Source organism: Mytilus edulis, chromosome 14 (assembly GCF_963676685.1).
Source record: "Mytilus edulis chromosome 14, xbMytEdul2.2, whole genome shotgun sequence".
Taxonomy (NCBI): Eukaryota; Metazoa; Mollusca; class Bivalvia; order Mytilida; family Mytilidae; genus Mytilus; species Mytilus edulis.
This window is the reverse complement of record NC_092357.1, coordinates 40,788,412-40,806,644: the sequence shown is the minus strand read 5'-3', so window position 1 is coordinate 40,806,644 and position 18,233 is coordinate 40,788,412. Positions and strand designations below refer to the sequence as shown.

At 30.3% G+C, this 18,233-nt stretch overlaps 1 protein-coding gene across 2 annotated transcripts; it reads left to right on the top strand.

Moving 5' to 3' along the window:
* The first annotated feature begins 1,065 nt into the window (after nucleotides 1–1,065).
* LOC139502399 (uncharacterized) lies at nucleotides 1,066–14,912 on the top strand. Of its 2 annotated transcripts, XM_071291842.1 has the most exons (9): nucleotides 1,066–1,263; nucleotides 8,570–8,663; nucleotides 9,378–9,484; nucleotides 10,165–10,482; nucleotides 10,964–11,079; nucleotides 11,375–11,579; nucleotides 12,380–12,475; nucleotides 13,112–13,168; nucleotides 14,140–14,912. In XM_071291842.1, coding segments are annotated over exons 2-9 (942 nt in total). In that variant the 5' UTR covers nucleotides 1,066–1,263; nucleotides 8,570–8,661; the 3' UTR covers nucleotides 14,181–14,912. The 2 variants fall into 2 exon arrangements, with proteins under 2 accessions (XP_071147943.1, XP_071147944.1); XM_071291843.1 differs by lacking the exon at nucleotides 8,570–8,663.
* Nucleotides 14,913–18,233: the final 3,321 nt, after the last annotated feature.

Below are 18,233 nucleotides of genomic sequence, written 5' to 3'. Positions count from 1 at the left end.
AATTATTAAAAAGTCTTAAATAAGTAATATACAATTTGCAAGGCGTAAGCTCGGAATATTTTCACATGTTGTCATGCCAGAGCAATCATCAGCTTGATATGGGTTTTGCTCTTTGTTGAAGACCTAGCAGTGTTGTATGGTTATACAGTACCTTCTTCAGAGTTCATATAATTCCATTGGTAGTGCAATGTCAGATGCTTTCAACAGTGTATATTTGAAGTATTAGTAATAGAGCATTTGCATTATTCACGTATCAGGATACGTGCACGGATCGACGTATACGTATCGAACAGATTTGCTTAAAATAATGACTTTACCCCGATCTCAATTAAAATTTAATGCATTATAAAATATTTTCATCGGGACCAACTAGCCTTCATTTATTCTTTCCTTATATACGTGTTATACGATACGTCGATACGGATACGCTAGCAAATACTTGATTAATGCAAATGCTCTATTAGAGCATTTGCAATTATTCACGTATCAGGATACGTGCACGGATCGACGTATACGTATCAAACAGATTTGTTTACAATAATGATTTAATCCCGATCTCAATTAAATTTAAATGCATTAGAGAATATTTTCATCGGGACCAACTTGACTTAATTTATCCTTTCCTCATATACGTGTGTTACGATACGTCAATACGGATACGCCAGCAAATACTTGATTAATGCAAATGTTCTATTAGAAGTGGGACATTTAAACACGTATTTTATCCGTATCTGATACGTTGACGTATCTAAACGCATCTAATTGAATATTTACGTGTCCTTAGATATATAGTAATCGAAAAACGAGAAAAGAGAGGGGGAATAAGGAAAGGGTAATCTCTTTCATTGTTCATATCTGAATTGTGTTTTTTAATAAAACTAAATACTAATTGATGTAGTATGTGTGTCTATATATACTTGCAATCATTTTTTGTTCAAATATTAGGAATAAAAAAGAGATCAAAATGTTCACCACCCTTTCCCTATTTTCGCCCTCTCTTTCCTGTTTCCTTACCATGAATCATGTCCCAATCATCAACTATATCTGCATTATTATTTAAGGAGTATGTACCCTTGTTATTGCATGCAGTACAACAAGTTTATAAATTCAAATGTTGGTTTCAACAAATAGATATACGGACCAATTGAAGTACACCGTCTAGAGTGCGCTCGACTATAGTGACTCGACACAAGTTTTGTGGAATGTACAGGTTGTTAAAGACTTTTTCTAAACGTTACACACTGGAACATCTTTGACAAAGAAGTGAGTAATGTTTTTGATTTTATAATAAACACCTCTGTATTAAAGTCTGTAGATTGTCTGCCAAAAGGATGGCTTTATTTGATACGAAGTCAAGATTTTCTTAACGACTTTTCCTCTGGATATATGTAAATATTGCACATCTCTAGTATTCATAACCTTTGCTGTTTTGATATTATTGCACTTCAAACATTTTGTTCTACACATGGCTACACAAGGGTTCAGAAACGTAAAATTCATTAGTGAGAATGATGATGGTTTAAATATCGAGTGTTTAAATATGAACAAGTATTCATAAATTGAAAACTATTATATACCAAAAGGAGGGTATCAATGGGTATCAATGACCGAAAGATATTTAACATAGAAAACCACATATGCATGTAATATTTAAACACTTATGTACCACAGTAACACACGTAGACGTTCAGATACGATACGTCTTTAAATGTCCCACTACTAATTAACGTCTCCAGATATAAAATATTGTATGTTAAGTAAGTGATTTTTACTTGTTATCACAAGTAACATATAGCTATAGTTGGCAAGATATAAATATTGACACAGTAGACTAGTCAACGTATATGGTTATACTTTAAACAAAATGTCTTAAATAACATGTTAACTTTTCTGTATGAACCAAATGTCCTAGATGACCTGTATTTCACCATTTTGCATGAATAAAATGTCTCGCTTGATCTGTCGTTCACCTTTCCAAATGAAAAAAAAAATATCAATGATAATCTGGCATTAACCTTTCCATAAGATCAAAATGTAACAAATGGTCTGTCGTCAACCTTTCAATATAAACAAAATATCACAGACGATCATGACGATGTTGTCCATCTTTCAAATAGAACGATTTCACATATCATCTTTTGTTCACCTTTTTCAAAACTAAAGACTGGAGGTTGTCTTTCCTATGACAAAACATGCAAAAGGTAACAATGTATTATCTTGGGATACGGATAATCGTATAATAATAGTTTGTGCTGTACAAAAGTTGACCGAAAGATGACTTTTCATACACAATGATGCAGTGAATGTAATATCGTAGTGTGTGTATTTTAGTCATTAAGCCATCTAATTTTCCATCGAGTTGACCTACAGAGACTGTCGGACGATCATATTAGCGATATAAATATGCATATAGATATAATTAGATAGCGAACTCTTGCAATTGATTTTGTCTAAGTCTGTTTGATTTCATAGTTTAGATTTACAATATATATCAATTTAGCGTTTTTACCTATATAGGAATGAGTTTTTGTGGATCGAAGCAGTCAATCAAATAATTTAAAATTGTTCTACTTTTAATGCTAACATTTTGATCCTTTTAATAACGGAACACACGTTTTTGTCTAGTCAAGCTCTAGCTTAGGAGTCAAATTGAAGGTCACAGGATTATGGATTTAATGATGTCAACGTGTTCACCTTCAAATGAAGGTTTCCTAACTTATATTGACAAAATGGAACCATACTGACTGCTAAAAGCGATTTAATTATTTCACTATTTTAAGTATGTTATCTAACATTAAATGTATGTACTGAGAAATGTGAAAGACTTAGTTTTGTATTATGGATTTCTTATATCGTTTTTCTTTTATAGGCTGATAAGATTTGGTCTAAATTATGGCTGAGAAAAAAGTAACTATTCATATAAGTATTATTGAAGGAATGCTAATTATTAAATAAATGCGCTTATTTTTATAAGCAATCCTTTGAAAGAAATTATAATTGGATTAAATATCAATGGTTGATAAACAACCAAATAATATTTATTCTGTAATTTGTTTGGTTTATAAACACAATGAAACAGTTGAAATGTGAATTAAAACAAAATCTTTTAAAATTGAATCGACGGACATTTAAAACACTGTAATTAAGCCAATAAAAACTTCCCAAAAACCTTGAAGCAGAAAATGGAGTGACCCTTTCCAAATAAAGTATGTATGAAATTGAAATTTACAGTGTATTATATATTGTGGTCAGCTTATATAAATTTTAATCAAAATATGTCATTTGGGCAATATGGAAGTATATAACAGAAGTTTAATCCTTTTTCTCCAGAACTACACATTTTTGTCATAATTCTTACTTTTCTTTACACATTTGTCTGGCATAAAAAGATCCTTGTGTCAACTTATAACTTTTATTTTTGACACAGTGTGTGTGTTAAAGCTTCACGGAATTAAATATAGAATTAAGAATACATTTTAACTCACAAGCAAGCAAAAATTCTACGTAAGTTTTGGTGTTTTCTGACTAGGTATATCTTTGAATGAAAAGGTTCCATGAGTGCATACCGTTTTTATCTTCTATCTAAATTTATATTGTATAATAACAATTTGCATAGCAGTAATACATGGTGTACATGCATTCCTCTTTGAAGGAAAATGTAGTCAATATTTTAATTATTCTATAATTGTTTCATTAATGTTTTAGATTATCATTAGTAATGTTTAATTGCAAAAAAAAATGTTCACAGAGAAATAATTCAGTATGTCTCTTCAAATAAGCACTTGATTACCACTAGCAATATATGTACAATGTATGATCATGTCTTGAGCTGTACACCATTGTCAGCTGAGGGAAGTTTGTGCATAAAACTCGTTTAACAGAGTCGCATTCCTTATTTGTGTTCAACCTGTAGATTGGTTGTTGTTTGTAAATATCTGTCTTTTTATGTTTTTTTCGTAAATTGTTTTGTAACAACATGCGGTTGTTTTTAATTGATTAAAATCCATTCATTTGAACTTTGGTAAAATAGTTGTCTCATTGGCAACCAATCAAACCATATCTGTTTATGTTTATATTATTCTAAATTATGTTTATTCTGTTGATCAATGAACAGGGTAATTTACATTAAATGGTTTTTCAACATCAAATGTGATGTCAAACTGATGTCATCGATATACATTATATATCAAAATTAACATGTGTTTTCTAAAATTGTATTTTACGCATTTTGTCTTTGTATAATGAGACACGAACAAACACACAAACCATAAAAGATATAAAAAGATAGGTTAATATCTTTTAAATATATATGCTTTCAAATGTTCTAAAGATATTAACCTGTTAAATGATTCTTTGTTCTATTTTCGGACTTATGGGACTTAAATAATCTGACAAAATTTGTCCTTCAATTGGTTCACACGTACCTTATGTGTTATGATCATGACTTTAATTCTTAAACTTGTGACTTGAATAGATCATTGGTGCCAAATTTCAGATTATATATATATATATATATATATATAATCTGAAATTTGGCACCAATGAAATTTGAATGTAAACAATCTCAAATAGGTGATATTAAATTAAGAATGCAGAAGGATTATTTTAATGATACTCTTTAACAAAAGTAAGCTTTTGCAATTACATCCCATTTAACGTCAGATTCATTTGGGCATTTCCCCCACCTTAGTTGCAATATACCAACTTCACCTGCATATGCATGGGATATATATTTCCGAACTTTTTCGATATTCAAGAGCTTGCAGCTCCAACTCAGACTTTGTAAAACGTCATCAGTGTCTGAGTAGAAAGTTGATGAACCAGGGGTATTTCAAAGAACGTCTCGTCCTTTTTCTAAAAACAAGTTCATCGTAAGGTACCAAGACCTTGTTGATAAATATTCCGTTTCAACTTCTCAAATAATACTTGATGGTCTTGATGTATAGATTCTGCGTACTGATGTTGTTTATCATCTCAACAATGTGATGTGTAGTTCTTTCATTTGTCTTTGTTCTATTATTAATATTACTTTTACTGTTGAATGGTTTTATGTGATATCCGTTTGACGTGGCTCGGTACTTATACATCTCGTCATTGTCTTTGTATTGGCTTTCATTTTTTTTTTGTGGTTTGTTTTGTATATGCGACTTATGGTATTTCTGTTGTTCTTATAACTTGACTCTGTACTTTAAAAGATCCCGTCAGTATGATATTGTTCTATTATATGTCATTATGATATATTTCTATTATGAATTACAATATACGTTGAACCACAAATGTCAAAATCATTCAATCGCGTAGTGGAATTAACTATTTGTGGATTCTTATAAATTCTATATATAACTTTTTGACTAATTTAAATCTCGGTCTATTTCTGAAATTTATTCTTACACTTTTCATTTTTAACCCTTTATGCTAACATTGCCTATGTTAATTTTTTTAATTGTTTGTTTGCACATTGAACGACAAATTTATGTGACGTATTAAATTTTCTGACGTCAGACACTCAAATCAATGAATGTGTTCGTAGATAGTAGATGTTTTTGTGTTCTGTTAAATTGTCCCTTTTAAAATTGTTATACGATGATGACTGATGTACCCATATTTTGACTATTTTATGTATTGTGTCTGTTTATTTAACGAATCAATGTAAATATAACGGAATTTGATGAAACTGTCATTAAAGTGAGAAGGTTAGCGCTATAGAACCAGGTTTAATCCACCATTTTCTACATTTTAAAATGCCTGTACCAGGTCAGGAATATGACAGTTCTTGTCCATTCGTTTTAATGCGTTTTGTTATTTGATTTTGCCATGTGATTATGAACTTTCCGAATTGATTTTCCTCTAAATACAGTGTTTTTTTGTTATTTGACTTTTTTTTTATATATGATGTACTGAATTGGAAACACAATTTTGTACAGTTGTAGATTACAGTAAATCAATTATGTTATACATGTATGCTCTTATAATAAAAGTCTTGAACTTACTTGTAGTCACATGCTAGAAAGAAAAAAAACATCGGGTTCATTATTGTTCGACCGCACACTACAAATAGAAATTTAACCCTTCATGACGCATCACAAGAGAAGGGTTTTATACATTGATTCTGCAAACTCAAGATAATCTTTCTCTTGTTACATTATTAACACTTACCATAGGGCCAATGATAATCTCCTTTGTGCTATAGTTATATCTTAGCATAAATGATAATCGTTTGCACTGTGTAGCATCTCTATGTTATGTTTAATCGTAAACAAACATTTATTTTTTAGAGACAATATTCATTAATTGTAACTGCTCATTTTTTTTGTCTCGTAATATTCGTTCATATGAAAATATGAAAATCAAATTTTTCGTGGAACATTTAAATTATTATAATTGTCACTATGAGTGCCACTTAGTGCTCTTCAACTTCGTAAATTATTTGGATTTTTATCAAGTGTCATGCATGAGTCTCTCTTTTTTTATATAAACCTGCTTCAAACATTTATACTGATATAGAGTGTATGCACTGATCAATGCGAACAGGCGTTTTTTTTAAAGACATAAAAATGTTATAGAAGATTATAAAAAATATAAATCATCTAAAATGTGATTTTGTTTTTGTTCAATTATTATTGAAAGTGTAAATGATTATTCGCTTTTATCAGCCAGTATGATTCAATCATGTCACTAAACTAAGAAACATCAATGATGAATTATTCACTTGCAAGACGAAATTCGACCTCATTGAATCCCTATTGATGTGACAATCAATTCAAACCCTTAGCTAGAGATGGATTAGCATGCGTGTTTAGTTATTAAAAGGGAAAGAATGTCAACATTAATCTATCTATTTCTAGATTTAACGCTTGTGAATACTATTTTTTTCACAAGGCCTTTTGGTCCTTATATCAGAGTGAATTCGGTAACTGTGAATCATCGTAGAAAATTCAAGCAAATTTTCGCGAATTTCAACTGCTCCTCAAGACCGCAAAATGGCACGGTAAAGATTATTATGCGTCTGACACACACAATATTTACGTTGTGATAAGCATTCTGTAGATATTTTGGACCATTAGCACAAACGTGTAATAGATTTTTAGTACCTAAAATAACTACTGAGCATTCAGATATAAAGATGTGATATTTTTCAAAAAACTGCCTATCATATAGTTGTGTTCTATTAGACCTTTACAACAACGTCCGACACCGACTAATGACACCTAGAGTTTACAGGTAAAATGGAGGGGTCGTCTGAAAGACAAAAACGTCTGATTATCATTACGATATATAAATTTGGTTTGGCAGTTATATATAGCTACAGGAGATATTCAATATATAAAAAGCAAATAAAAATATTTCTCTATCATACGATATCCCTATTATATGTATTTACACGACATATCACGTTGAATTGATTAAAAAAATTACTGCAATCATTCCACATCCTGATCAGTGTTCCCTTCAATTTTATGATTATGCCGCATGCCAATAAGAATAAATATGTATCTTTAAAAGTTTTCTGTTACACTTGTAAACACGGTCGAGACTTTTTTTAAACGATCGTGACCGTGTTTCAAAAAAACAACAGACGTTTTCCTTCTTATCTTAGAGCCATTCCCCAGTTCTCGAAAGTACCCTCTGATTTTCTTGCGAGAAGCGGGAAGTGCTGAGCAATGGAGTTTAATGGGTCCGTGTTTTCAAGTATCATTGGTTTTATATAAAAAAAGGGACGAAAGATACCAAAGGGACAGTCAAACTCATAAATCTAACACAAACTGACAACACCATGGCAACACTGTCATTGCTCATTGTCCTTTAATTTGTTGTCAACGGGTCAGAAATTGTATCGCTGGGTTGTTTTTCCTTGACAAATCTTTTCCAATTTTATTATTTTTTTTTTCGTACTAATGATTCTTTTTAAATTTCGTCTATGACCATACATAAGGGAGTTTTTTTTATATTATTATCTTATTAGATTAGTGAAAGTCCGTCGCATGTTTTGTACACGCCTGAACCGTTACTCTTGATACTGTGTACGGCCTTCTCACGGTGGAAATTTTAGTTAATGATATGATATTTTGACTTTATGCTTTGCCTTCTTATTTGATTCTTTTTTAGTCGATCAGAGATCGCTGGTTATTTTTGGGTTTTTTATCTGTTTTTTTCACCGTACAGTTGATCTTTGATTTTTCCTTCTCAATTTAAAAATCCATGCCAACTTACTCTGTTGGAAAGTTATATCATTGTCAATGAAATAAATTTCAAGCATTAAATCTCTTAGTGATGTATAGTATTATTTTTATTTTTTTTATTTTTGAGACAACCCCTCACATCTGACCTGTCGTAGTCGTGCTCAGCTGTAGGTGTAGATAATTATTGAAAAGGTTGACATACACCAGCGCATAACGTATATAGTATCATAATATTCATTTATACATTCATTCGTATTCATTTAAAATGCATATTACGATGTCAATGTTGATTTAAATACCCTTGTTATTACTACGCTCTAAATAATACAGCAGTAAACATGGTCATTATGCGATGACAAAGCTTTTAATATATGTAAATATATATTTAGCCCACGATATGTTGATTTTGTTTGCTGATGGATACGACCAGTGATGTTCAAACCAGTAGTGAGATTGTAAACCGAAATTGAACTAGCTAAATATGTAATTAGTACGTCATATCTATATGTAGAATGTAAATAAAGATAATTTGTTTTGTACAAATTCTTTAACTTGTATAAATATATATCTACATTTGAATTCCAATTATCTCTTCCGTCAGGCAAATGATAAATTTAAAACCCTTTGAAATAATCAAATTCTATTTATATCGCAAAAAAGTAACATTCAAACCAAAATCCGTCATGTTTATAATTAAACGTTACGGTAAGTTTTGTATTGAAATAAAGAGATATTGTACACTTGCCAATCAGACAACTATATTGATCATTTACAATCGACATATATTCCATACGAGTTATTTAACGTAAACAGGTGAAATGTGTTATTTTAATCATTGGGTAATGGTTTATGTAATTTGTATTCCATAGATGATTTTTTTTTATAAAACACAGCTTAAATTTGATTTAGATTAGTACAAGAACGTATCAAAACAGCTCCAACGAGGCAAACAAATTAAAAATAATTAAAAAATATAATCGATTGATATATGTCAAAAACCTTCCGGCATGTGTTTCATGTGAGAATTTTCTTTGGAAATAACATGAGGTATTTTTGTATCCTAAAATGATAATAACCAGAATGATTTGTTTCTCTATTTTCTTCTATTTTCTGCATTTAATAAAAAAAATATAATAACATGAATAATGTGTTACTTCACTTTATTGCAATGATACATTGATATTGTAATGATTGTAGGCGATCACAGTTTGAAGTACAAGATAACTTGAAACAGACAATGAAGATACCCATCACGTTCGTCACATTTTTGATAATATTACCACTGTTTTTCTCATTTATAAAAGGTATGTCTTCATTACGTTCGATTAAAATGAATAATAAGAAAAACGACTAACTATCAGAAAATAAAATTAATGGTGGTACACGATAATGTAAATTAAGAAATATTTACAGTTTTTCAATTACATAGGTTGCTTGTTTGGTCAACAATTATTTATCAATTTTTTTGTTGGAGTATAGTGTTAATTTATTGACTTGATAGTTTTGAAATAAACTAAGCTGAATGCATATGATACAGTTACAATTTATAGATTCATCTTATTTGAATAAATTGAAAACAAATGATTTATGCATATGTCCCATTATTACCATTTATTTAGCTACTTATATATTATAAGTATCCAGCCATTTATACGATGTTGTTAATGATTCATGCGTACTAATATGGTTGATAAGTAGTTCTTAAAGAAAATGAATTATAACTTTTAGTCTGCTTCATATTCTTAAGAAGAAGAAAAAACGTTTCAGGACGCATCATATTTAAAAATCGTTCAAATCATTTTCGAGCGATGTATAGCTGCCTATACGGTTGCGCTTTTAATCAGCGTTGGTATCATCAGTACATGAGTTAGTATGTTGCTACTGGCATTATTAATATCACATTTTGCATCAATGTTATGTCAATAAGTTTTTAAATGTACTTACGGTGATACAAGTTTAGATAAATATATTTGTTTTCTTTTAGCTATAATTGTATGGGAACTTGAAACCTTACCATCTGTGTTTGGCAAAGACGTCATATTAAAGTGCACACTCCCGCAGAATTGCTGCAATAATATGCAATCTCGAAGGTGGCTTGGAGGCAATGATCTACATTTACTGACAATGAACGGATTTTCTATTGATCCTGCAAAATATTCTGAAAAATTCATGAAAGAAAATAAAACTTCAATCTTAATCATACATGATTTTGATATCATGGACATAAATGTCCCGTATGAGTGTATTTATGGATCGTCCACCTTTGTGAAAATGCTTAATTTAACAGAAGACAAATTTGAATGTAAGTCAACACCTAACCTCTTAGTATTCACTTACATGTATTGAAATCAACATAACTTTTCTCTTTTTTGTCTATCAGAAGTTTATAAAACACAATTTGGCAAAATAAAGGTAGGGCCACAGTTTGTTTTCGTTAATGGCTAAAACACACTTTGATAAAATATCATTAAATTAAATCTTTTGGATTAAATAGATTGGTCTTTGGTTTTTGTTCTATGCTATATAGTATTGATACAATTTGCTATGGGTAACTGACAGCCGACTTATAATTATCTGTTAAACTTTTAGTCGTATAATTAGCATTGCTTGTCTATGTGTCAATATAGTTTTTACAATGTGTCTTTTAGATTGCTTCAATAGATAACAGCTCTATTAATCATTTGTTAATATATCGTAATCAAATATCCTTTGTTTTTTTAATTTGACATATACTTAAAGATGGTACAAGGTGTGTATACTTATGATAACTTTTGTTTGTGCAGACCACCCATCAATACCGTATAATGAGAATACAACTACTAACGAAACCAACACTTTAGTTGTTAATTTCTCTACTGGAAATGTGTATCCACGACCAACATGTTCAGCTGCAATGAACGTACGTAATTTTCATAGGCTTTTTTTTCATCGGTAAATTTATTGTCTCTTTTTAATTGAAAACATGAAGGAATGTTTCAAAGCTTAGGAATATTGCTGAAGATGTATCATAGTTGGTAATGTCAAATATGATTGGTTTAAGAGGCAATCGTAAAAAATACCGTTTGAATTTATTTTTTTACCACAATAATGTATTTATTTAACTTCATGCTACTTCTAGAATTTATTTGATTTTCTTGTTGATACAATACATTTAATTAGTTTGTAATCTTATATTGTTAACTTGGTTGCTGCAGGACGAAGATATTTCATCGTATATGACAACAACTGCAATCCTAAAAGGACTATTCTACATTGCCATCATTACAGTTACAATCGTATTAACACCAGCTAGTTGTCCCGGTTTGCTCATCATTAATTGTAGGATAGGAACATTCCTATATGATTATGAGCTAAACGTAACTTGTAATAAGATTATAAACGATAGTTTCGATGGCAAAGGTAGGTGCTTGAATATGGATAAATATCTAATTCATTATCATGTCCGCCCAAATAAAATAACACTTTGGGACGTTTGACATCACTATTGAGGGATATTGTTAAAATACTTTATAAAATTGAGAATGGAAATGGGGAATGTGCCATATAGACAACAACCCGACCATAGAAAAAAACATCAGAAGGTCACCAACAGGTCTTCAATGTCACACCCGGAGGCGTCCTTCAGCCGGCCCCTAAACAAATATATACTAGTTCAGTGATAATGAAGTTTATTTGATAGCTTTAAAGAAAGGGAGAACAAGAAATGACAAGTTCTATGCATTCAGATAACTAATGAAAAACAATAAAAATGGAAAAACAAACCCTGTTTAAACCAACATTTTAACAGTTAGCCAAACGGTATAGGAACGCAGATTTAAAGATCATGTGAAAATGTAAACAAGAACCTTGATGGAGCATGATTTTATGCTAGTTTGGTTAAGAATATGTCATCTTATCAATGAACTCTTAATTGATTTAGCTCCGAAATCACAACCTTGTTATCTATTGTGTCTGTTTTTCTATCTTACGAAAACGTAACGTTTTCATATTTATTTAGTATTTAATTTTTGTTTACTTCATTTAAGCGATCTTTCTATATGATATGCAGTAAAACAAAAGTGAACATTTTGACATTAACTGAACTACCAAATTGATGTGTATCAAAATAATATTGTATCTTGTCGAAGAGAAATCAACATTTTAAGCTTTTTTTTATTGAAAATGGTTGTCAATGAACTGTTGAAATTATTTTTTTTCAGTAAACCCAACGATGAAGGATTCAGTTTTAGTTGTGATACTTTCAGTAACTGGCATTGTCTTTGTAATAGCTGCGCGCGTTGGCTTAAAAAATGCAAGTAAGAAAGTCCGCTAGAAATTTATTGATAAAGTTTTGTTTAACTATCTATTTATGAGTTAATATCAATAGCTTTATGATTGATGACTTTATTTGTATATATATATATACATATATAAATATATACCTCCTAAAAATGTAAACATACTATAAGATTGGTTGTTGTTATTTGGATCGGATTTAAATAAGTCAAGTCATATACGGTTCATAATTTACTTATTGCAAAAATGACATACAAAACAATAGTATTGGTAAGATATGATTTCATGCTTATTTGGTATAATCTGTTTCCATCTTTTACTGTTCGATGATAGCATGGTACGTACATGTATATCTCCTTTTCCACGCATTTGGTTCTACCAATGATTGTGCTCAGTTCATCCATTAATTTCAACTAAAATCTAAGTAACGATTGTAACACATAAAGGAATATGAACCACCAAATAGGACATATAAAACAAGCTTCACAATATCTCCTTGAATTGGTCAAAATAGACACCATTCCAAAAATAAGATGTTAACAACAACAACAAAATCTTAAGCAACTTTTATGATTTCACATCGTATGTGCAATCCCTACAACTTGAAACATACTATGAAATGTCAATATCATTTACAGTTTTTCTTTTCGTTACAGGACGACATTGTTATCCCGAAAGATCGCATATGGAAGAATATGCTTTACCTCATTTAGGTATTTAGGAACCGTATGAATCAAATGTTAATAACATATATTTATATCCATGCACGACAGACATTATCCAACCCTAGCAATTTTAAGTACAGCGTATATGACGAAATGTCTAATGTTCAGAATTTTTTCTGTTTGACTTGATAAATACGCTTTGACTACAGTGTCAAAATTCTACATTTAAAACAAAATGTTATTATCAAGCAGTAATATTACAATTTGAAAGTTATTTCAGTTTTATTGTGCTTGAGTTCTATTTTGATTAGCAGCAGTTCACAATGTTTTCAAAAGAACAAATATGTTTCTTAGAATGAAACCCTGATTGTGTAATCCTACGCTGATAAAAACTTGAAGGACAGTGGCAAACTGTGTTAAAACTGGAATCAAAATCTTAAAACACCTACGGTACAATACAATAGCATGACCCCTCCCTTCCAGGAATGAAAGTAATCAAACAGCATATTATGAAACTGTACATACATGTACTATATATATATATATGTATGTGTAAAAAAGAGAAAGCAAATACAAACAGGTATAAACGATTGTCGGTAAAGTATAGAATATTATGCATACTTCTACCTCGGGAACTGGACTGCCTCAATATATCTATAAAGTGAAAGCATTCTTTGTCTTGTTCGTAGTAAGTCACGTTTGAAAACAAATACAATTTTAAAAATAAGTCTTTTTTTTTATGTACCAAAATGATATATATTCCTTACTAAGGTACATTCAAAACGCATTTCCTTCTCAATCATTGTTGTCTTGATTATTAATTTAGAATAAATAACCATATCAAAACATTGTCAATTGCATGACTTATATTTGAGAAAACATGGATTACTTAGTCAATCGACAAAAATGTTATTTAATTTTGATTATTTTAGACCTTAATAAAACAATAAAATAACAGTCGTTATTTCTTATTGTTTGCTTTTCACTCAATGCATTTGACAAACTTATGTTTTCTTCAGATAAACAACAAAGAAGAAAGACTGGCAAAAGAGTAAAATGAAAAGTAGTGTCTATTGTTTATTCTTACTGTTTCGGAAAATATAGCTGTGTTTCCCTATAAACAGATTTTTCACATATAATCATATATTTGTCACTATAAACATTGACTTTGTAGTATAAAGCTAAACATAAAAACAATGTTTCCGTTTGGCTTTTTTATAGCGTATACTTAATTAGTTTTTTTTGCTGCTATGAGTATTGGCAAAAAATTGTGCCTTTTAAATTTTTACATATGTGTGTATCATATGTGGTTACAACAACATATGATATACACATATTATTGAACTATATAACAACAATGTGCATTGGCTCTTCGAACTTTGCACACCTAAGAAGGCTTGACATCTTGGATCTTGGAAGTATAAATATAATAAAAAAGTAAACCTATACAAGAAATTTTGAGATGAAACAGTATCACATGATATACTATATCTGGACATCGATGTACATATTAGCGGATAGATTATAAACTCTTATTAAGAATAGATACAATTAATTAAATGTATATTTGATTTATAAATATAGCACTTATATGAAGAAGGGTTCAATAGTACTTGAATAACGACTGTAGATTGAATAACATTTTCTTTTAATTTCCGTGTGCATGTTTATAATCTTGTACATTAGTTTCCTTTTATTTCAACAACATATCAGATTAATAATTAATCAATTATTTGTATCACAGGTTCTGTTTGTTTTGACTGTTATGTTTTTATTTAGATTAAAACAAGTATATTAAACCGTGTTAGTTGTATGTTTTATTGTTAGCGATTCTAGAAGCAAAACATAACTTCCATAACATAGATATTAAGTGCTTGATTGCAATGTGTTTGTTTTCTTTGACCTAGTCAACGTGTAAAAATAAACAAAGGCAAATAAATTAAACATGAAATGAATTACAAAGAAAATTTATTGATTTAGATGAAAAGTTAAGAATATGGCAGTGCTGATTTTCAAAATAAATCAAAAATTAAAAATGCAAGAAGGAAAATACGTAAAAGAAGTAGAAAGTATAGAGAATGAAGAAGACAATAAATCAAAATGCTAAATTAGTTTAAGGACAGCTTCATTGTTACGCGGACATAATCAACCGGAAATTTAAATATTGTATAATAGTAAATATTATCGTTTTTTGTACAACATGCTCTTATCAAAATAAAAAAAGAACAAAAAATCTGTCTCAACCACGAAAATATAAGCTAAGGAAATGAGACTCACATAGCCTTAGATACTGGAAATTTGTATATTAACATATCTCATCACAGTATTTTGACGTATAAGTATTGGCACACATGTGAACAAGAAAAGAAATATCTAGGCATAGGCTCTCAATAATTACCAAATTACAAAAAACTATAGAATTAGTAATGTTGGCATTTACAAGGTTTTTCGTAGATTGAGACAGACCCCTCCTAGAACCCAAGTTATGACATCATCAATGTATGGCAACTCTATGCAATTCAACATGTTTTCAATAAACTAAAACAAAAATTTCGGCTTAAACGATTAATTAAGCTTTCCAGATTAGCGGATCGGTTTATTAAGTCTAATTAAGAATAGATATGCAATTTTGAAAGATTTTCAGAAATTTTCGAACAGATTAGAAATAAGAATTAGATACAATGACATTTTTATTTCAGCAATATTTAAAATGATGTAGTTACGAGTAAAACAACCAAATGATGTGCTTAACAATAAAGAGATATATTAAAGCGTTCTTCTTCGAATACAAAAATGAAGCGAGAAAAAAAAAACATATGCCGTTATTTACACAAAATAGATTTTGTTCAGGAACATCGTTTAAAAGACGTTTAGAATTTTTTTTTTTAATTTGAATATCTAAAAATACAGATATCATTTGCATACTTTTTGACAATTTGAAAAATAAACGAAACAATACAAAAGGATTTAAAGTGTAAAATTATAATCCTGGTACATTTGATAACTATTTACACCACTGGTTCGATGCCACTGCTGGTGGACGTTTCGTCCTCGAGGGTATCAACAACTCAGTAGTCATCACTTTGGTGTTGACATGAATATCAACTATATGGTCATTTTTATAAATTTCCTGTTACAAAACTTCGAATTTTTGGAAAAACTAAGGATTTTCTTATCCGTATTTGGCACAACACTTTGGAATTTTGGGTCCTCAATGCTCTTCAAGTTTGTTCTTTTTTGGCTTTATATTTTTTTTTATTAGAGCGTCACTGATAAGTCTTATGTACACGAAACGCGCATCTGGCGTATTAATTTATATTTGATAACTATTATCGAAGAAATTTGTATAAAAGGCTCATTTCGTCAAGATACAACATGCTCTTATCAAAAAACAAAAAGAATAAAAAAGCTGTCTCAACCTTTCATTTTGTTGACAGTCTCTTCAAATTCCGTTATATTTACAATGATGCGTGAACTAAACAGACATAATACATAAAATATTCAAAATATGGGTACAGCAGTCATCATCGTGTAACAATTTCAAAAGGAACAATTAAACAGAACACAAAAACATATATCTACAACATTTCAATCTCTGAAGGTTGCATTTTATCATTTGTTTATGAATATGATGAAAACAGATGTTTCACAAACTACGCTTCTTTTTCTTATTCACAGATATTTTGTTTCATTTACATACTGGTTCCCAAATATGATCTCTTTATCTTGTAGCGACAATTTTGGAATGTTACCAGTACAAATAAACATATACAACGGCCGCCTTGACTTTTCAGAGGGCCTAGAAAGAAGGTAGTAGTAGTACAGAATAAAATTGTAAACTCTTAGAAAATCGGGGCATATAAATGTTGAAAATATGCCGCACAGCCCTATAGTTTGACATTTGAAAATAATAGAAGTGCATATCAGCTTTCCATTCAAGAATATATTTTTTTAAGAAACTGCATAAAATAAATTGCACAGTTTTAGGCATAAAGGGAATTCCGATGGGAAATTGCATTGTCTATATTTTCAAAAAAGCAACATGAAAAGAGGTGCCAAAACGGATAAAAAAAGCTATGTTTAGAGGTAAAAAAAAAGTGCTTTGATTAGTTCAACTCTTTATAGACAGTAAATGTACAGAAAATGAACACTTCATTTATATGTTACAACAGTGCTCACACACAGGGTGAAAACGTCAAAGAGTATGTTAGAGATGCCAGGAACCTATGTGGTGTCTTGTGTACTGCTATTTGTTTATTTGTCTATTTCTTTTCCAGCCATGTCGTTGTCATTTTATTTTCGATCAATGAGTTTGATTGTCCCTCATGTATCTTTCGCCTCACTTTAAAAATCAATTAATGATTTTTTTTTATATAAACTAATACCCGCACTTAAATCAGTAAATAAGTATTGTATTTATCATGTTTATGTACAGCAAGACTAAGCCATGCAAATCTTTAGCAGGCTACATAAATATGAAATACAGTAATACTCGAACCTATTGTTACTACACACTATTACATGACAAACTCCTCTTATCTTACCAGCTTTATACGACGGTAGAAATAGTGAATTGCCATGAACTGACTCCAAACGCAGTTAATGCATTGAGTTTACCTGTTTTCCTATTAGGCTTTTAAAGTTAATGTGTTTCCAACAGTTTTAATTTTTTACCCGGATCGGCGTTTGCTTAATCGAATTATAACTATTGAACAAAAGAGGGACAAAAGATACCAAAGGGACAGTCAAACTCATAAATCTAACACAAACTGACAACGCCATGGCTAAAAATGAAAAAATACAAACAGACAAACAATAGTACACATGACACAACATAGAAAACTAAAGAATAAAAAAGACGAACCCCACCAAAAACTTGGAGTGATCTCAAGTGCTCCACATGTGTCACCCGCCGTATTGCGTTTGTGATAACAAATCCGGTAAATTGTCTAATTCGGTAGGTCACATTCAGGAAAGGGAAGGGGGTTGAAGTTACGACATAAGGAACATATCCGATATCATTTGTGAAACGTTTATTCCATAACGGTCAACCAACTCGTGATGGTTTGCTACTGTTGCCGTTATTAATACCTAATAATTGTCAATACAGACC